General features: G+C 35.0%; 1 protein-coding gene across 5 annotated transcripts; it reads left to right on the top strand.

The window, feature by feature from the left end:
* Positions 1-516: 516 nt before the first annotated feature.
* On the top strand, positions 517-3,961 carry LOC111408082 (probable protein phosphatase 2C 34). 5 transcript variants are annotated; one of them, XM_023037858.1, is made up of 6 exons: positions 517-585; positions 1,206-1,509; positions 1,960-2,265; positions 2,766-2,883; positions 2,972-3,195; positions 3,671-3,961. In XM_023037858.1, the coding sequence occupies exons 2-6, from the start codon at positions 1,255-1,257 to the stop codon at positions 3,896-3,898; spliced, it is 1,131 nt and encodes a 376-aa protein (XP_022893626.1). In that variant the 5' UTR covers positions 517-585; positions 1,206-1,254; the 3' UTR covers positions 3,899-3,961. The 5 variants fall into 5 exon arrangements, with proteins under 5 accessions (XP_022893626.1, XP_022893627.1, XP_022893625.1 ...); XM_023037859.1 differs by having other exon boundaries at positions 518-635; XM_023037857.1 differs by having other exon boundaries at positions 535-654.
* Positions 3,962-22,125: the final 18,164 nt, after the last annotated feature.

The following is a 22,125-nucleotide window of genomic DNA, read 5'->3' as shown; positions in this document are numbered from 1 at the left end:
AAAGAGCTAATCAGCTCTATTGTTGCGAAAGAATCAATCTATGTGACACTATATGATAAATTCAATTAAAAGTTAAATTATATAATTTATTTTTATTTAATAACGCTTAGTACTATCTATACTAATATTATAGCATAAGTGATACTAAATAACATTAGTAGATTTTCCAAGTGCAATAATATCAAATAATACCTATGGAGAAAACCATTTATATCTCGGCGTGAGCCCATGTACACCCCCTCACATGGAAAGGGATCCACACCCAATAAATACTTTCAACCGACCTCCCATGTAATGAGGGCATGTGCGTCTAAGTGCACACTCCGACTACGTGTAGTGGAACTCAATATCTATTGAAGGGTGATATTTACCATCTCAAGCTCTTTCACTTGGCTCCAAAAGGACAGGTGTCTCAAAGACTACTGTTTGAAAGGGGACATGTGTCCTATGCCACTACCTCAGCAAATTAATCAATGTCTTTATCTTCTGCATTTGCCCTACAAACACAACTCCCAAATACCTACTCCATTATGCAAGATTTTAAGACCGTTTGAGAAGTGCATGACAAGCAGACGGGGACAAAAGGTATCCGTTACAGAAACAACCGATGACTGATAATATGCTCATCTCAACAAGTATTTATACGACACCTTTGTATGTCTCTTTATGGTATTTTGAAGCTAGTGGTTTCCTTCACCTGCACGTGTAAAAATATCTAAACAATGGATTGTGATGGATCTCTAACTTTGTTGTCTTTCTCTATCTCTAAATAGTGCTCATCCGTTTTAGGCAAGCACGTCAGTTTCTAGCCCAGTTTCTGAAAAATCAAGGTTCTTAGGCGTTTATATCCTGGGTTTCTTTAGCTTTGTCAAACGCGTTTTTCATATTAGTGAAAGCTTTTTCTGATTGTTGGATGAATACGAAACAGAACTGTAGAAATGCTTCATTTATGTTGCATTATTTTGACTAATTCTGGGGTCTCTTATTTTATCAAATTAATAGAATCTAGTTTAGGTAAAAATATTTATTTGGAATATTTTGGGCTTGATATCTGTTGTCCGACATTTTCTAAAAATCGAACATGGTAGCATATATGTAATATATTAGAATTCTCACCTCTTTGAATCGGATCTTTGGCTCTATTTCTGTATATGAGCATGTTTAGATTATTAATGTCTAGTTATTTATGTGATTTTGCTGTACAGATAAAGAGTTGTGTCTGTGCTGGTTATAGTGTCGTGGAAGTGGTGTAACATGGGTCGTTTATCGTGGATTTTCGATGGATTATTGAGATCGCTTTCAATAAAAAAAGCCAAGAATTTGGAGAACAATAAGGTAACTGATGATGGAAGAGATGCTGTGGAAGCTATGGCCAAGGATGCGAAGAAGAATGAGTTGATATTGAGGACTCAAGGCACTGTTAATGTTGACAGATCCGAGAACTTTGCTTCAGTTTTCTCAAAACGGGGGGAGAAAGGCATGAATCAAGATTGCTGCATCGTTTGGGAGGTATATGTTGAGTCAACTCGTCTAAAAGCTTAAGACATAAAAATAGGAATAAATGTGCTTCAATACACCCCTTTCTGATGATTGCAAAATTTTCATAAATGGGTAGCTATGGGACTTGAACTCACGGCTTGAGCTTGCTTTCATACTATTTTGAACCAACTCATTTAAAAGTTGAAGATTTTATAAAGGGGATGAACTTGTTTATCTTAGAACAACTTATCAATGGTTTAACTTAACCCACTCATACCATACCATACCTTTTACCAAGGACATTCTGAGGCTGAATCATGTGGATTACCAGGCACCCATATATTGATTTGTTGAAAACATTCAGTAGTTTAATTCAACATTGCCATTGTTCAGCTGTCAACAGTTTCATTGATATATTGCAATTTGGCGTTTCTTTTGACATTTTTGATGATAGTTGTGCCTTGTGATTTTCGGTATCAGGAATTCGGATGCCAAGAGGACATGATGTTTTGTGGGATATTTGATGGTCACGGGCCTTGGGGACATTCCGTGGCGAAGAGGGTAAGAGAGTCAATGCCATCATCGCTTCTTCGTAACTGGCAGGAGACACTCATTGAAGCTTCACTTGATCCCGAATTTTCGGAATCAGCTGGAAATGTTGATAAATTCAACATATGGAAAAATTCCTACTTGAAGACATATGCTGCCGTAGATCGTGAGCTGGACCAACACTGTAAGATTGATTCATTCAACAGTGGCACCACTGCTTCAACGATTGTTAGGCAGGTAACAGAAGTTACACTAATAGCATGCAATGCTTCCTTGCAAAGAGTATTCAACACATCTGAGGCCCACAGATGTAGATTCTGTTTGATCGGACTGCGTGACCAAATTTTTGTGTTCTCTTTTATTTTTAGTCAGAATGTGTTCTTTTGGTTTTTATTCGGCTTGTGCTTTTGTTGTGTTGTTCCCCTGCATTTGATTACATTTTGAAACATGTTCTTAGGATGTGAGGATCCTAATCTGTGGAACTTAAATAGCAAGTACCAACGAACCAAATCCAAAAATTACGTAACGTTTTGGCTTTAAACTTGTCTTTGGACTTCCATGAAAGGCATGTAATGTAGAAAACTCACAAATTTTATCAGGAGTATTTGAAATCTTTTTCTTCAACTTGATTTCTGTAATGAATCTTCACATATTTTAGGTAGGGATATTTTCTATTCCTATATACCATGCGATTTTATCGAGTTCATCATACTTCTCCATTTCTTCCATGTCTCCAGGGAGAGCTTATATTTATTGCAAATGTTGGCGATTCACGTGCTGTATTGGCCACCATGTCTGAAACTGGGAACTTGGAAGCAGTACAGCTTACTATGGACTTCAAGCCCAATCTGCCTCGTTAGTCCACATCTCCCTCTGTGCAGGCCTCTCTCTATTCCTAATTAAATATTTATTCTTCATATAACTATGTTAACAATGTTTCCAGAGGAGGCTGAGCGCATAATTCAGTGCCAAGGCCGAGTGTTCTGTCTGCATGATGAGCCAGGGGTTCACAGAGTGTGGCTGCCCGATGAGGAGTCTCCTGGACTAGCAATGTCTAGAGCTTTTGGGGACTATTGTGTTAAGGATTTTGGTCTTGTTTCGGTACCTGAAGTGACACAGAGACATATAACGAGTGAAGATCAGTTTGCCGTGCTCGCAACAGATGGGGTTAGTATGATCTTATTCATTAATCTTGCCCTTGTGGACAAATGTTCAAGCATAGGTAACAATATTGCATTTCTTTTAAGGATAACATGGCTGGCTTAAAATCACTATGATTCCAATTAGGCAACATCTGTTTGTACTGATCCACGAAGCACACGGTATTCATTTAGATCATGTAAAGCATAGGCCAGGAGGCAATTTTCGATTTTGTTGGTTAGGCTTTGAGGGAGGAAAATTTGACAATAAGCAGAAACCTGTGAAGCCAGCCGAGTTCAGCCGCTCTTGTTCAAGTATCTTTAAAATATATGTAATCATCACATAAGCTATATGATCCGTGGGGTGCAAAAATATTTTACATTCGATAATAGCCGCCTTATCTCAGATGTCTTTACCATGTACTTTTGTGCCATATATATGAGCGAACTTTAATTACGAAAGATTGATACTGATATTGAATTCTGTGTTTGATGGAACGAAGGTATGGGACGTTATATCGAACGAAGAAGCGGTGGAAATTGTGTCATCAACTGAAGACAGAGGAAACTCAGCTAAATGTCTTGTGAAGTGTGCTGCCCATTTATGGAAGAAGAAGAGAAAGGAAATAGCAGTGGATGATATATCAGCTATTGTACTCTTCTTTCATTCTTCTTCTTCTTCTTCTTCTTTATGTGATCAAGTTTACCCTGATGTATCTTCACGAAAGTAACTAATTCTGACAAAGGATTGTTGAAAATTAACTGCATTTATGTAATCTCTCCCTCTTCCTCTATTACTCGCAGCAAAATCACTACAATTAGTCTTTTTTCTTTTCATGCTAGTGCATTAATGGAACTGTCAAGGGAATGTTAGATTATATACTTAGGATCTAGTAATGCCATATTAACTTTAAATAGCACATAGATCAATTGCAGAAATTAAATGGACGAAAAATATACCTCCAGCCTTTGATGTCAACTGTGCAATCCGAGAATGGAGCTTTACATCTTGGATTGGAGCGCTTCTAATTCCTTCTCAATTCCTTTACAATGGTGTAAGAAAATTGAATGAAATAGATAGCATTAGGGACCCAAAATTGCGTTCCATATATAGGCTCTACCAGTATTGAGTCTACCTTATTCAATGCCAATAATTATGCAATTATTGACAAAATTGGCAGAATTTATGAGCCACTTTATTTGATATCAAAAATTTCTCACTCAAAATAGGAAAGAAACCAACATTCTCCCAATTGGCCCAAAAATTCTGCCATTTTCTATAGTAAGAAACAGATACATGAATTATGACATTAGGTCCTCTTAGAACGAGTATTATCTTCCATGTATTACAATGTAATCTGTATCTTAACACTAGCCCATATAGTTTAATGAATAAACCTTATGTTTATTCAAGGTCCCAACATTTGAAATATTTCTCCAACCAATGAATGTGTATACAACAAAAATTAGAAATTATCACAACTGATATTAGAGTTTTATTACTAATGACATTAGTCTATACTATGAAATCATTTTAAGGAACTAAGCCCCATTCGATCTACATGATCCTTGAACTTGAATGGTGGCATGCCTTTTCTCAAAGGATTAACAATCATTAATTGAATGTTAACGTGTTCAATGACCATTCTTTTATCTTTAACACGTTCTCTTATGGCTAAGTACTTGATGTCGATGTGTTTGCTTCGTCTGCTACTTTTGTTATTTTTTACCATATAAACTGCAGTTGAATTATCACAAAATATCCTCGATGGCCTAGAAATTGAATCCACAATATTAAGTCCAGAAATAAAACTCTTCAACCATACACCATGCGAGGTTGCCTCGAAACAAGATACGAACTCAACCTCCATAGTGGAAGTAGCACTTAAGGTTTGCTTTGTGCTTCTCCAAGATACAGCTCCACCAGCAAACATGAAAATGTATCTAGATGTTGATTTTCGTGAATCAACACAGCCAGTAAAGTCCAAATCTGAGTAACCAATCACTTCAAGATTATCAGTTCGTCTATACATAAACATGTAATCTTTCGCCCCTTGAAAGTACCTCATCACCTTCTTTGCAGCTTTCCAATGGTCCATATTTGGATTACTCTGATATCTTCCCAACCTTCCAAGAGCAAATCCAATGTCAGGCCTTGTGCAGACAAACACGTACATTAGGCTTCCAACAACAGAAATCTATGGAATGTTTTTCATTTGTTCCCTTTCAAAATCATTTTTCGGGCACTGGTTCAAACTAAATCTATCACCCTTCATAATGGGAGCTATACTTGATGAACGGTCCTTCATTCGAAATCTCTCTAAAATCTTATTGATATAGGTTTCTTGTGACAAACCCAAAATATCTCTCGGTTTGTCCGTGTAGATTTTTCTGCCAATGACGTAAGATGCACCACTTATCCATATCTTTCATGTCAAAGTTTTTAGAGAGAAATTGTTTCACCTCATATAGAAAACTCCTATCATTGGCTGCAAGTAAATTATCATCCACATATAGAATAAGAAAACAAATTTTACTCCCACTGACCTTCTCATATTTACATTGATCCATAATTTTCTCTACAAAGCCAAATGAAGAAATAACATCATGAAATTATAAATACCATTGACAGGAGGCTCGTTTTAATCCATATATGGATTTCTTAAGTTTGCACACCAAATGCTAACCACTATTAGAGGAGAATCATTCTGGTTGTTTCATATACACCTTCTCCTCTAGATCTCCATTGAGAAAGGCCGATTTCACATCCATTTTTTGCGACTCTAAATATAAATGTGCAAACAATCCTATAATGATACATAAAGAATCTTTCTTAGATATGGGAGAAAATATCTCCTTATAGTCAATTCCTTCATTTTGAGTAAATCCCTTGACTACTAGTCTTACTTTATATCTTTCAATGTTGCCTAATGAGTCTTTCTTTGTCTTAAAGACCCATTTACATCCAATGGCCCTTGCACCATTAGGTAACTTGACAATATCCCAAACTCTAGTGGATGCTATAGAATCCATCTTATCTTTCATTGCATTGCACCATAAATTTGATTCTTTACAATTCATGGCTTGTGAAAATGTTTCAGGATTGTTTTCAGCTGCGATGTTATAGTTCGATTCTTACAAATACACAATATAATCACTGATTTCCTTACTCTAGTAGATCTCCTTAATATTGTATCAACATTTTCCTGAGGATCTTGTTGTTCAACCGGTTGTTCAATAATTTATGGCGATTCTTGAACATCTTGATCTACTGGATTGTCATTAGCAACTTGTGGAACTTCAACAATTAGTTGTCAAAAACCTGTTTGAATTTGAGGGGGTGTTGTGAACGATAATCAATCTATCACTTGAAGTGGAAGGTTGAGCATCAATATGATTCCCTTCAGAAACAATGTCTGGGAATTGATCGCTCCCACTAATCAGTCCTTCTCAAGAAACTTTGCATTTCTTGACTCTACAATCCTAATGCTATGAGATGGACAATAGAATCGGTACCATTTTGACATTTTGGCATATCCAATGAAATACCCACTAATAGTCACTGGGTCCAGTTTCTTCTCTAGTGGATAATAAACTCTTACTTCAGACGGGCATCCCCAAACGTGTATATGTCACAAACTCGGTTTCCAACCTTTCCATAATTCAAATGGTGTCTTTGGGATAGCCTTGGTTGGAACTCGGTTTAATATATACATTCCCGTTTTAAGAACTCTGGTCCACAAGGATCTAGGAAGCTTGGAGCTGCTAAGCATACTCTGCACCATGTCTAATAACATTCGATTTCTTCTTTCAAACACACTGTTTTGGTCCCGAGAACTAGGCATATTGTATTGGGCAACTATCCCATTCTCTTGAAGAAACTTCGCAAATGGACTAGGTGCTTGTCTATCCTCGATGTATCTACCATAATATTCTCCACTCTATCTGTTCTCACGATTTTAATTTGCTTTCCACATTGTTTCTCTATTTCGGCCTTATAAACCTTAAAGGCATCTAGTGTTTCTTTCTTGTTATGAAGCAAGTAGATATATATGTATCGTAAATAATCATGAATGAAAGAGATGAAGTATTTCGGACCATACGAGTCCATGTCTGGATTACAAATATCTAAATATATGATTTCTAACATGTCTGCACTCCTCTTAGCACCTTTCTTGGAATTGTTGGTCTGCTTCCCCTTAATACAGTCCACACAAGTGCCAAAATCAATAAAATTCAAAGTACTAAGTACTCCATCATTTACCAATCTCTTAATCCTTTCTATGGAGATATGTCCCAATCTCCGGTGTCATAATATAGAGGAATCTTCATTCATAGCACATTGTTTCATAATAGTGTGAACATGCATAACATTATTATCAGTACTATGTTGTAAATTAATAGAGAAAAGACCATTAGACAAGTTACTATTCCTAATAAGATCAGATTTATAAAATAAACTTAAAGATGTGTTTGAAAAATTAAAGGAATATCCCAAAGGTACAAGTCTTGAAATCGAAATTAAATTTCTAGAAGAACTTGGAACATAAAAGGTCTTTTCCAATTCTAAAACATAGCCATTATTTAAAATTAAACTGCATGTTCCAATAGCCTTCACATGTGAACCCATCTTATTTTCCTGATAAGATGCTTTGTTTACTTCCCATCGGCTTCCTTAGATTTCGCATACCCAACAAGATATTTGAAATATGGATTATAGCACCAGAATCAACCCATCGTTATTATGATTAATATCAACCATATTAGATTCATAACAAACAAGGAAGATTGATTTACCTTTCATCTCAAGTCATTTCTGAAATTTGGTGCAATCTTTTTTCATGTGCCCCTTCTTTTTACAGAAGAATCACTTATTTTCCTTTCTGATTTCACATTGGGGTCATATTTTAAATTTTCCCTTTTGCTTGACTTGGTTATGATTTTTTCCTTTGTTCCGATCCTTCTCACGTATTGCCAACAGTGCATTCTCACCCATTTCCATAGCTAACCTTCCTTCCTCTTGAACATAATGGTCAGAAGTTCATTGATTGACCATATATTTTTATGCGTGTTATAAGAGATTTTGAAGGGTCCATATTGTTGTGGAAGAATATTCATTATATAGTGCACAAGGAAGGAATCAGACATATCAAACTCCAGAGTTTTCAGCTGAGCTGCAATGTCCCTCATTTGCATGATGTGCTCACGTACACTTCTTACATTGTTGAGCCTTAAGGATAAAAATTTCATTATCAGGGTGCTAGCAAGTGCTTTGTTTGAAGTTATAATCTGTTCATCAATAGCCTTTAATTAGCTTTGACATTGTCATGCTTATCGACAGAGGATCGAATACTAGCATAGACCACTCCAACTGTTCATAAAGAGCATTTTCTTCTAGAGTGCTGGTTGTAGTAATATTTGGCTTGTCTTTCCTTATAGCATAATCGATATCCATGCACCCCAAATGTAGGAGAATTCTCTCTTTTCACACTTTATAGTTGTCCCCTTTCAATTCGAGAATTTCTCACTTAATTTCAGAGAAATTCGGAGGTTGCATGACTACAAGAAAATCAAATATGCATAAAATTTGAGACAAATGAATAAATATCATGCTTTACCAATATGAATCATGTTTCAAAATTATGAATCTAGTGACATAGAACTTGCATGGGGCTAAAGTTCTACTCAATTAGATCCATGTATAAACTTTATGATAAAACTATTAAATCGCGTTCCAATTCTTAATTCCCATGGATAATTAAGAAAATAATTCAATATTTTTTCTAGTTGATCATACAAATATAATAAAAATTCATGTGGGATAAAATTTACTATAGTAAATATGATCAACCACAATTAATTTCTTTCCTCAATATGTGATCCTATACTTTAATATATAATTTTGCATAATTAAGGATGCTTTGGCTACTCCCTAATTAATTAAAATTATACAGAGCACTCGACATTGAATATAATCCACAAAATATGCTCATATAAATTGCACAAACCCATAAGCAATATGAGAACAAAAATTAAATTTTAATATACTAAATTATTTAACTTGATATTGCATGTATAACAAATCAATAAAAGTTACAAAACAACAAAATAAAATAATTTTAGTACATATAAAAAGAAAACAACGAAACAATTCCCTTCAATTTTGTAACTTATTCACATGCAATAATAAATTGGTAGAATGGATTTTGTTTTTGCCAAACAATTACTTTATTAGAATTTGTACTACAATAGCAGCCTCTATCTCATGCAAGTGGGCCCGTATGCTAGAAACTAATGGTCAAAACAAAATTCATTTTTGTACTTCAATTAGTAAATGACAAGGATTGAAAGGCCCATTGCATGTCAACACAATTTTACCTATCTCTTTGCAATGGTAATAAAGATAGGCCAACTGTAGGTTTGAAAAGATTGTTTACCAATTCTTTTTTAATTACTAATAGGTCATCTTCAACCTTTAGTCGGGTCTGTTTGACTCGATTCCAACCCAAATAGAAACCCGACAATTTCTATGCATTCCGGACACCAAAATTTATGTGTCAAATCCCAGAAATATTAGAAATCTAATTTCTTAATGATTCCTAACCTTATTTTTCATCAAAAGCTATGAAATAAGAATTTGAAATCCCTAACAATTATAGTAAATTTAAGGAAAAAATTTCAGAGAGCAAAACAAACAAGACAAAGGTAAAGTGGGCTATGATACCAATTGTTAGACTACATACTTACGATCTAGTCATACCATATAAACTTTAAATAGCACATAGATCAATTGTGAAAATTAAATGGACCGAAAATATACCTCTAGCCATTGATGTCAACTGTGCAATTCGAGAATGGAGCCTTATGTCTTGGATTGGAGTGCTTCTAATGCCTTCTCAATTCCTTTACAATGGTTTAAGAAAACTGAATGGAATAGACAGCATTAGGGACCCAGAACTGTGTTCTATATATAGGCTTTACCATTATTGAATGGATTATTCAATACCAATAATTATGCAATTATTGACAAAATTGGCAGAATTTACGGGCCACTTTATTTGTTATAAAAAATTTCTCACTCAAAATTGAAAAGAAACCAACAAGTAAAACACTGATTTTCTGAGTTTACTCTTGATTCTCACCTTATCAAGCCAGATTAACATCTCCCTCTAGATTTATGATTCCATTTGCTTCTCTTTGCCCAAACTTCCCACGAGCAATCTTGGTCCAATTCTGAGTTTCGTCTAAATTCTTTAGCTTGTAAAGCACCTACAACATCCTCCGAAGATAGTATCTCTCCCATTCTTTAAAATGCCAACAAAGATATGACAAGGAGTTTAGAAGCACCAATGCCTTATCCTCATACTCTAGATATGTTTTCAAAATCTTATCACATATTTGTAAATTCATTAGGCGTTAATCTACTAATTTTCCTTCTAGTGGTGTCAAGGTATAGGATTTTTCTTTCGAATACAACCTATGGGAAGATTCTTGGCAATGTATAGGCTTTCTAACATTGGCCACATTTCAGCTGCTGTCTTTACTTTAACTTCTCAAAAAAAATTTATAACTATGGCTCATAATTAAAGTGTTTCTTGCCTTCTCCTGCTCTTTTTTATCCACATTCTTTTTGTTAGAATTGGGTTGTGATATGAATTCTTGTTAAGTATTTGATTGGAAATATTGTTGGAGTAGTACTGGGAGTTGGTAGTAGACTTGAGGAAGTCTTGAGCGAGTTCAAGAAGGATAAGGAGAATGATTCCTTCTTTTGGCAATTTTTGATTCCTATTTCATCGTAAATAGTCTATTATTGGTTTTACCCATTGTATTGGACTTCACCTTATATTAAACTCTTCATGTATTAATTCTCTTAGTATGTTAGAGATTCTTTGGTTATAAATATGTGATGTACAGCACATTGAAATTGACCAATTGTCCAATTAATTTTTGGTCCAAAGAGACCTTTTGTAACTCCTTATTATTGATTAGAGTAAATTCTTCACCTTTGTCCGTGGTTTTCCCGAAATTGGATTTTCACGTAAATCTTGTTTGTTGTGTGATCCATTATCTTCAAATTGTCTATATTTTTTTCATTCTTTAATTATCTGGTCGAATTCTCAACACTATGGTATCAGAGCTGTTTCGTTTTCAATAAAGTAGTTTCAAATGTGATCCGAATTATAACAAATGGTATCAGAGTTGAAGGTTTTTAGTGGGTTCTTGGGATGTCCAAATTGGATATTAAAGTGAGGTTGAAGCAAGGTCAGTTTTTTTTTTTTTTTTTAAGGATGGCAAGTATGAAATTTGAGTTCCACTTGTGGAATGCAATAAGATTTTTTGTTACGGCAAATTTATATTTTTTGTTTGGATGCTGGAAGAGAAGCAATGTGAGGATTGGTTATATATTTTTGAAGGTTCGATGACCAATTTAGATACATCTACAGTTTATGGTTTGATAAGCGATAACTTAGGTGAAGTTGTTTGTGATCGGGTTCTTCGTGGTGATTCAAAAAATAATATTGGGGAATCTTTGAATAGTTCAGGTGGAGCTAGTTGTGATCACGTTGCTCATGGTGATTTGAGCAGGTTAGATAACTCAGGTAGAGTTTGAAGTGCTCGTGGTGATTCGAGCATGTTTTGGTGACTCGGCTGGAGTTAGAAGTGAATGGGATGATTCAAGCAAGGTTGACGTGCGAGGTAGTTCTACTGGTAAGCAGGCTTGGATTTACTTTACAATTGCCGAGTCCGTCCGGTAGGGATGCGTGTGCCCGAAAGGGGCATGGTGGAAGAGGTGGACGAATTTGTTTGGAGTAATCTACTCGAAGAATTATTTTTGGAGTTTGTTGAAGAGTTATGTTTTATTTCTTGTAGTGGAATTTGTTTCATGGTGGAGTTTGTTAGAATTGGGTCATGACCCGAATTCTTGTTAAGTATTTGATTAAAAATACCGTTGGAGTAGTATTGAGAGTTAATAGTAGACTTGAAGAAGTTTTAAAGAGTTCAAAAAGGATAAGGAGAATGATTTTCATATATTGATTCTCCTAGTACGTTGGAGATTCTTTGGTTATAAATATGTGGTGTACAACACATATTGGAATTGACCAATTGTTCAGTTAGTTATTGGTCCAAAGAGATTCCTTGTAACTCATTATTATTGATTATAGTGAATTCTCCGCCTCTGTTCGTGGTTTTCCCGGATTTGGACTTTCATGTAAATCTTGTTTGTTGTGTGATCCATTATTTTCACGTTGTCTATATTTTCTCGTTCTTTAATTATTTGGCTGGATTCTCAACAAATTTGTATTAGAGCTATCCAGTTTTCAACAAAGTAGTTTTAGATCTGGTTCGAAATATAACACTTTTTTCCTGGGCACAATCGTTCGGCATTTTGTTTTCTCCTTTGAGTTCTTAATCTTGCTATCTCAAGATCAGTTATTGAGCTGAAGATGCAGATTAACCTTATCAATATTTACGGATCTGATAGTTGAGGGAACACACCAGTTACTATCAAGATTTATAGTTGAGAATTTGACATACAATAGGAAAACTAAGAACACACATGCTAGCTAGTTGAATAGCATAATATATTGGTTTCAGATGAAAAATAATATGATTTTACATCCGCTTTGCAAAAGAAACAATTTAATATGAGCAGTACAGTGCATCCAATGTCATATTTACAAGGACATTTCATCGAGCACTTGAAGCTGTATTCCCTATCATCTGGCCTTTTACATAATTGCCTTCTTGAGGCTTGTTGTGTTTTTACTATCGCAAGTGTACGATATCGAACAAGTAGTATAATGGACCTAAGAGCCCGAATTGTCATTCCCACAAGAACTATACTTTAGAATTTAAATTACTATCTTTCTAACAACTATTAGGCAAAGCAAACAAAGGTTTGTATGATTTGATTTAAATTTAAATGCGTAACAATATGCGGTTGCACTAAAAAATTGGTTCAGAAATTAGATAATAAACAAATATAGGACAAAACAATTTCACCATTTTATCACCTTTACATCTTAAATCAAGATTCATATCTAATGTAGTGTTTGGTTGAATTCTCCTATTGTATTCAATTTATTCCCGTCGAGTTTTTATTGAGCCTATTTAACTAATTCAATTTCATATCTTTATGCGAATCAATTTTAGTTAAACAAAATATTGGTTCTGGGAATTCATTTATGACCGCAATAATCAACATACCTCTACACATTATACCAATTACCTAATTTTACTATATGGTTTAAATTCTAGACCCGTCTTTCAATTCGTAAAGGATTCACAAAATCATCAAATTAGTGTTCAAGTAATTCAATGCATTAACCTAATGGTAAAACCAACACATGAAAGAATAAAGAACAAGAATTTAATTAAAAGACATTAAAGGATCCCAATTAGATTACATTATTTGCCCTAACACATATTTTAGCTACTCATAATGAAAGAAGAAAAACAATAGATTGTCAATGATCACAACATTGAATTTGTAGTATAGATGAGAAGAAAAATCAATCTTGCACCAACATCTTCTCTCTCTTCCAATCAATGCTTCAAACGGTGAATTACTTGATGTTTTCCTCAGTTGAATTGCTTATTTGATTCTCAAAATGTGTTCCTTGCCTTTCAATGTGTGCCAATCCCTCCAAAAGTGTGAAACAATTGTGTTTATAGTTGCCTCCTCGTGTGTAGAAGTAGGATTTTTTATGAACTTTAAAAGGGGCCAAAATTTGCACCTTAGTCAATTTCGTGGCGCTGTCCACCACTTTGCTTCTCATGGCGCCGTGGCCCCATGGCTCTGTCTCTTGTGGTGCCGCGGTGCCACGCCTATGTCTCTTTTTCTTCATTGTGGCACCGCAGGGCCTTGGATGTGGCATCGCACGTGCTAAGTCTCTGGTCTGTTTTTTCGTAGCACCTTGGTGCTATTATTTCGGTGTCGGGGCACCACTCGTCCAATCTATATTTTATTTAGCCTCTTTTGCCCTTTTGTGCACAATTTTTTTTCGATCCATGCCAATAACTTTATTCGATGAATTTTTTTTGTCTTTTTCACAATCTCTACAATTTTATAAAACAACACTTATAAACACATTAAAAAGGTTCAATACTCTGCAAAATCTAGCTCACAACCAAGTAAAAAATGGCATAAACTCGTGACCAAAACGCACTCATCAAGGCTATACTAGAGAATTGTAGAATTATTACAAGTCTCTGTTATTATTCAACCTATACAACTTGCATCCCTTTGAGTGTGTGCTATAACTAATGAAAATTCACTTTTAACTATCCTTGTCAAACTTGTAGCCCATTTCTTTTGGGACTTGAGTGCTATGGCTATACCCTGAAAGTGTATAGTATAGCAAAGTAATGAAGTAATGAATAAGTATTGTTTTATAAACATTGATAATATAGCCTTGATCTAATTAAACCTACCTTTGTGTCGGAAACATAGATTTTATAGACCTCTGATAGGGAACCAAGTTGATGGATTGACTTGGAAAGATTTTTAGTGTTTGGTTTGATTAAAAATAAATATTTAGTAAATTTTGATAAAAATCGATGAAATATGTGATTGAAAAGTTGATGAAAGTTGTAGATTTAATAAATTGTGTGGTTAAAAATATATTTGAGAACAAAATGTATTTCATAAAAATTGAAGCCAGGGCTTAATGCAAGAGTAAGAACAATGCAATTAGTGGCTGGCTGGCTTGACAATAAAGCTAAAGGCATCATGAAAGTTAACTGTAGAGTGTAAAAACCACGGCCACCAAAGCTTTACCGAGCTCAGTTTACCAACCAATTGACACCACCAATAACCACCACCAAAAAACTCCCAAATGTTTCATCCATTTACGATTGCTATGGATTACCCACGAATGAGACCACAAAGGAAACCAATATTACCAAGAATCAAACCACAAAGGTAGTAGGGATGGGCAAATTGAGAGTGGACAGAAGAGAGAAGACGAGGTAGCCGTAAGTTCACGTGATAAGAAGGCAGGGAGAATAAGAAGGCAGGGAGAAATCGTCCATTTAACCAAGTACAATGGATGTATAAGGTAAGTTAACTTAGGGTAAAGTAGTGGCCCAAAAGACCCAACATAAGAATAATGGGCTACTAAAATGGGTACCATCATTTGGTCGTCCAAGTAAGTATGATGGGTCATGAGCAACACTAGTAACTTAGGTTGCTTTAAATGGCTCATTCAAATTGGGGTTGGGTCGTTCCATTTGGACATCGATATAACGTTTAGTCATTTGGGTCTATGCTGACTGAGAAATAAAATCAAGTTAATATCACAGCCCAGGGAGATCGTTTGACAACAATTTGCCTAACAAACCTCCACTTTGGTGTCAAAGGACCTGCAAAGAAACATTAACACCTATTAGCAATGATTCCAATATAAGGAACAATAAAATTGGAAATTAGTTACCTTCACCGATATTTAGAAGATTCTTGCAACTTCTAAACTTTACCAACTGCAATACCTTCGTGCCCATGTTCGAATGATTGTATTTTGTATGTATTTTTTCAAGTCTTATCACTTCTTGTGACACGATATCTCTAATAAAATGTAGTCTAACATCAATATACTTGGTGCATTCGTGAAAAATAGGGTTTTTGCCTAGATGCATAGAAGACTGACTATCAGAATATACTACCACATAATCATTCAAGACATATAGTTTATAAAGCAAGCCACAAAGCCTTTTTAATGGTCTCAGTGGTAGCAATATATTCTGACTCTATCGTGGAGAGTGCAACGATGTGTTGTTGTTATGATTTCCAACTAACACAAGAGTTAGATAAAGTAAACACATAAGAGGAAGTCGATTTCCTACCATTCCTATCCTTGCATAGTCCGCATCTACGAAACCTTTCATTTCACTCCTTTTTTACTAGCACCAAACTTTAGACCTACATCACTAGTTCCATATAAATACCTTAACAGCCACTTTAAGGCTTTCCAATGCTTGGGACCCAGATCAGACATGTATGTCTAAGAGTACTTACAGCAAAAGCTAAATTCGGTCTAGTGCAAATCATCAAATACATAATGAAACCAATCATATTAGAATATGAAATCCTACTCATGTATTCTACTTCTTATTCATTACATGGAGCTTGATCTTTAGATAATATAAAATGATTAGTTAAAGGTAATGTAACGGTTTGCAATCCTTCATATCAAATCTTTTCACACCTTTGAAATATAAGGAGACCGATGCAAGAATAATGCAAAATTTGACCTATCTCTTTCAATTTCAATGTCTAAGATTCTTTTAACTTTACCTAGGTCTTTCATGTCAAATTCATCACTTAATTTTATTTTTATGTTATTTATTTACTTAGGTGATGAACCAATTAAGAGCATATCATCTACATTAAGTAATAAAAATACATAGTTATTATCAGCATCGTTATGTTGAAAATACAGACAATGATCAAACTTATTTGTTTGAAACCCTATAGTGAGTACAAAAGAGTTAAATCTTTTATCCCATCGTCTAGGCGATTATTTTAAGCCACATAAAGACATTTTCAGGAAACACATGATCATATTTTAGTTTGTCTTTAAAACCTTTAGGTTAATTCATAAAAATTTACTTATCAAGTTCACCATGTAAAAAAGTAATTTTTACATCAAGTTGTTCAAGTTCCCAGTCAAAATATGCAACCAATGAAAGCATGACCCTAACAGTAGTGTATTTAACAACTGGTGAAAAAATCTCATTATAATCAATACTCTCATTTTGTGTGTAACCCTTAGCCACTAATCTAACTTTAAACCTTTCAGAAGCACTAGTACCTTATTTAATTTTAAAGACCTACTTATAATCGACGATAGATTTATTCTTAGGTCTAGGTATTAGCTCCCAATTTTGATTCTTCTCTAAGGAACTCATTTCCTCTCTCATTTCCTTAAACCACTCTTCAGATTGTTCGCTCTTCATTGTCTCATCAAAAGTTTTTGGCTATCTATCAACTAGCTCCTCATAACTAGCATGAGCAAAAGCTAGCTCATATTCCTATCTGAATCTCCTAGATTTTCTCGTTTGTCTTCTCTCTCTATCCCTAACAAAATTGCAGTTTGCTAAGGGATTTTCTTCTTCTGGATGCTTCTTTATCACTACTTCATCTCTATTCTCCACCCCAAGTTCCTGAACCTGAGTCTCTACCTCATTTAAAGTAGCAGGGACATATGTGCTAAGTTTTCCTAACTCCACCTTAAATCAATCTCTCTCTTCACCTTGTTCTGTTACACTCACAAGTTCATTCTTAAGATAGGGCATTTCATCCTCATTATTCATTAAACATGACGTCTCTACTCACAATGATCTTAACCCCCCCCTTTGGCTTCTATCCTATAATCTATAACCCTTAATCCCCTCAGGGTATTCTAGAGAAACACACTTTCTAACTCTCGGTTCAAGCTTTTCCTCACTTTGATGGAAAGTAGAACATAATTGATTGGGTAGTAGAGTCATGGAAATGTTTCTTTCTTCCATATTTTGGACATTATGGAACAATATGCTACTCCTGAAATATGGAAGATCTTAATACTGAATAATCACTCAGTTTACCATACCACTTTTCATGAGGAATATCGCCATTCAATGCAGCAGATATAGTCTAATTAATCAAATAACTAGTAGTCATAACAGCTTCACCCCAAAACGACTTTGGGACACCAGAGCTTAACATCATGCAACGTACTTTATCAAATATGGTTCTATTCAACCTTTTCGCTACCCCGTTTTGCTAGGGAGTGTAAGGAATAGTTTTAGCCTCGTTATTCCATTTTCTTTACACATATTGTCAAATTTAGTGTTACAAAATTATAGGCCATTATCTGTTCTCAAGAATTTAATCCTTTTGCCAGTTTGATTTTCAACTTGTTTTTTCAAATTATTAAAGTTGTGAAAAGTGTCAGATTTATCCTTTAAGAGATAAACCCACACGTTTCTCGTGTAATCATCAATAATAGACAAGAAATACTTATTTCCACTAGAGGTGAGATTACTAGCAAGAGCCCACAGATTTGAATGCATATATTTAAGCATGCCTTTATCTTTATGAACACTTTTAGAGAAATGAGTTCTATGATGCATACCAAGCACATAATGATAAAAAAATGACGAATTAGACACACAAATCGTTACCAAATGCACCATTTTCATTAAGAAGCTTGAGTCCCTTAATACTTAAACTTGAGTCCCTTAATACTTACGTGTGCAAGCCTATTATGCTATATATGTATGATCAACCTTGGCAGAAGAGATAAAGGAGCTTAAAAGTTTTCTTAATGGAGACTAAGGCACCCTTAATTATTTTTAATGTTCCATTTCCAATTTTGCCGATGAAGTCATTTTTTTCAAGTCCTCCTACATAAATTAAATTTCTAGACAATTCAAGAATATATCTAACATCTTTCAAGGTGTACACAAAGTCAGTGTCAAACTTCATATTAATATCACCAATTCCTGCAATAGTGTAAGCAAAATTGTCACACAGCATAATATGCCTAGCATTAGGTTCATGTAAGTTTTCAAACCAATCATTTTCAGATGTCACATGAAAAGATGCGCCAATTCAAGTATCCACTTATGCATACAGGAATTACTAGTTAGATTCAGTTCAACAATATAAGCAACAAGACTAGTAATCATATAAACCTCACCGTCATCAAAATCGAAAGTAAAAGATAACACGTTAACCTTATCCCTCTCTTTAACCTTTTGTTTATCCATTTCCTTATAACAGTCTTTTATAAAATGTCCCGTGTTCTCATAGCCATAGTATTTTCTAACCTTTGTTCTAGACTTTGATCAAGACCAACCCTCATCCTTCTTCTTCCATCTGTTACTACTTGACTCGCTACTATTTTGGTATCCATCATGACTGTTTTACCTAAACTAAGTTCTATCCCGCATCATATGAATCTCACCGCTTGTCTTATCATGTTTTTCAGCTCTAATTTCCATTTTCTTACTTTTAAATGAGTCAGTGCCAATTTCAGGCTTCAAAGTGTCCCTACCATACTTAATCGTATTTTAACTTCCTTATACGTGTTAGGCATAGAATTAAACAAAATTATAGCTTTATAGGTTTCAGACATCGACTCTTCATAGTTAACGATATCTTGGACAAGTTTGCTAAACATGTCTAAATTGTCATCAAGATTCTTTAAGGATCCATTTTAAAGCTAAAAAAATGCTCAAGTAAGTAAAGCTTTTTTAGGGTAGATTTGAGCAAATACAGGTTTTCCAATTTTTTTTCAAAATTCTTTGGTGGTTTTCAGTTTACACACCTTTCTCAAAATTGCATCAAACAAGTGTAAAATGATTGAAGTATAAGCAAGCTCATTAGCTTCTTCTTTTTGTTCTTTTGAAAAATCAGCAGGAAAATTGTCTTCAATGACTTTTGAAACTTTTGTTGGACCAAAATACCCTTCATTTTTTGCTGCCAAATTAGAAAATCACCTTTTTTTTTGTTAAAAATGCCCAAATCAAAGTTATAAGTTGTCATTTTTATGTATCACTCAAAAATGCACAAATCACAGTCAAACCACACAAAGAAGTCATAGGTTCATAGACAATATACTCAATTTCAGATTCTCAGGGTTTCGTAAGACTCGTGATCATAGATTAAGGGAATGTTCGAACGGGTAAGGTCTAGGTATTCTAACAGAATTAACGACGCAACGAAATTGAGGATGCAGCAAAATAGATCTGTCAATCAAAAGAGAGTTCATGGAAATTATAGCACAAAGAACAATAAGCTAATTTATTCAAAATAAGTACTCAATCGTAACAATTAAGAGTAAGTAATCCTAATTTCTAGCACAAACAATGGTTACCTCACAAGAGAACCCCAATTCTATTGTCACCCCACATGGTAATGTGCTAATGCTGAAGTTTAATGAAATAAGTCAATTTATCAGAGTGAGCCTATCTGAATCTGTAAATTATGAGAGACACGAATTTTCTTCTCTAGGGCCATCACTATGAGTTGGAATCCCATTCTAACTAAGGATTTTTGTGGTTCCGAAAGTCCTAGTTAATATATCAATGTAATTGGCCACGATCGATATGCAGAGGCAAAAGCATCCAAGTTTTCCTACGTAACTTGAAACACAAAACAAACGATATCAATGTGTTCAGGAGATTAAAATAAATAAACTGCCCAAAGGAAGCTCGTCGAAAAATGCCATCACGCGCCGCCATAGTTGGTCGTTGCCGTAGTCATCACCACTAGGTAAGGAGCGCCTCCACTTGCTGATCTTAGATATGGGCTCAGAATTTCTGAAAGGTCAACAATTTGGCTGGAATCAAGAGATATAGGTTCGTCCCCTTTGAAGAACTTCGCAAATCAGTCACCTTTTCGTTGATTTCTGGCACGAGAACAACAACCACGCTCTGATACAGATGTAGAGTGTAAAAACCACGACCACCAAGACTTTATCGGGTTCAGTTTACCAACCAATTGAGTCCACCAAGAACAACCAAAAACTCTCAAATGTTTCTTCCACTTACGGTTGCTATGGATTAGCCACCAAAGAGACCAAAAAGAAAATAATATCACATAAGAATCAAACCAAAAAGGTAGTAGGGATGGGCAAACTGAGAGTGGATAGAAGAGAAAAGACAAGGCAAACGTAAGTTCTCGCGACAAGGAAGCAGGGGAGAAATCATCCATTTAACCAAGTAGAATAGATGTATAAGGTAAGTAGTGAGGGAAAAGGACTGGACTGAGGAATGGGTTGGACATTTTTTTGTAAAGAAATTAGCATTAGCACGGCGTGTTCGTGGAAGAGAGGATAAGCCACATGAAAAGGAATTGAGTTTCTACAAAGTGAACATGTCGATATTACACACATAAGGTTGTTATGCCTCATTTGATAAGGCTTCAAGTATCGACGACATGGCAAACAATTAGCAAGCCTCATCAGCCCACTCTCCACATCACTATCTTACCTAGCCTAATCGAGGCTATAACTAAGGTAGCCAAAGTGATGCATCACCTCAATCGAGGTGCCATGTAGAGGCTGATCCTCTATGGCCTAGACGAGGTGCTATAATCTACTGCAAAGTAAATTCGAGACAATTAGGCTCTTAATGAGAGCAGCATTTCTCCATTCACCTATTCCAAGAGATCTTTCGTACAAGATCTTTATATAATTGATTTGTATGACATCTCTGTAGCCGAGGTCATACAATCAACTTGTTAGCCTACTTTTCAAATGTTAAACCTAGGTTTTAGGTTGACTACTTTTTAGAAATATTAAATATCTCTGAACCTAGGATTAATGGAGTAGCACTTAGGAGAAGATGTTTTGGCCATAAGAATGAGGTCATGTGTCTTTTCTTCCAATGGTAACAACTACCCATCTTCTACTGTAAAAGTTCACCTTTAGTTTCATTTGAAGGTAATACAATTTTGCACGCTCATACTAATATTGCTTTTTCATATTTGTTCTCTATATATTATCGGTGTTTGAACTATTATGGCTTATGTCCTACATAAGTCCTACACCCAAATGCACTTATACAAATGACTGATTGAAATCAAAATGCTCATGGTCGTCTCCTCCGCTTTCAAGGCCACACACTTCTAACAATTTGTGCAAGTGTGCAGGGGATAAACTACGTAGATGTGAATAGAGCCAGAATCTGTTAGCCACATTACTTGTGCAGAAATTGCAAACAATAGATTGGCATCCTCTATAGGATATCACACTATTAACCACAAGCAACCCCATGAAAAAAGCTTATTAGAAGTGCATTTATTTTTCCTTTGAATTTTTTTTTTCTTGAAAAAAGAACAAGTGGAAGTCTAAAAGAAAGTGTTCTGAGTTTTCTTTAATAAATGTTAAACTTTTAAGAGAAAAATCTAGTCGAACAAACCCTTTAAGTGAATAAAAAAGGCATCTACCCACCATAGTGCAATTGA

The sequence above is a fragment of the Olea europaea genome, chromosome 13, assembly GCF_002742605.1.
Source record: "Olea europaea var. sylvestris chromosome 13, O_europaea_v1, whole genome shotgun sequence".
In the NCBI taxonomy this organism is placed as follows: Eukaryota; Viridiplantae; Streptophyta; class Magnoliopsida; order Lamiales; family Oleaceae; genus Olea; species Olea europaea.
Note: the sequence above shows the minus strand (reverse complement) of the source record. Positions and strands in the feature narration are given on the sequence as shown.

Coding starts and splice junctions, on each gene's coding strand:
- LOC111408082 (XM_023037858.1), top strand. CDS start 1,255: ATGGGTCGTTTATCGTGGATTTTCGATGGATTATTGAGATCGCTTTCA. Junction 1,510..1,959: donor ATTGCTGCATCGTTTGGGAG/GTATATGTTGAG, acceptor TTTCGGTATCAG/GAATTCGGATGCCAAGAGGA. Junction 2,884..2,971: donor CTTCAAGCCCAATCTGCCTC/GTTAGTCCACAT, acceptor CAATGTTTCCAG/AGGAGGCTGAGCGCATAATT.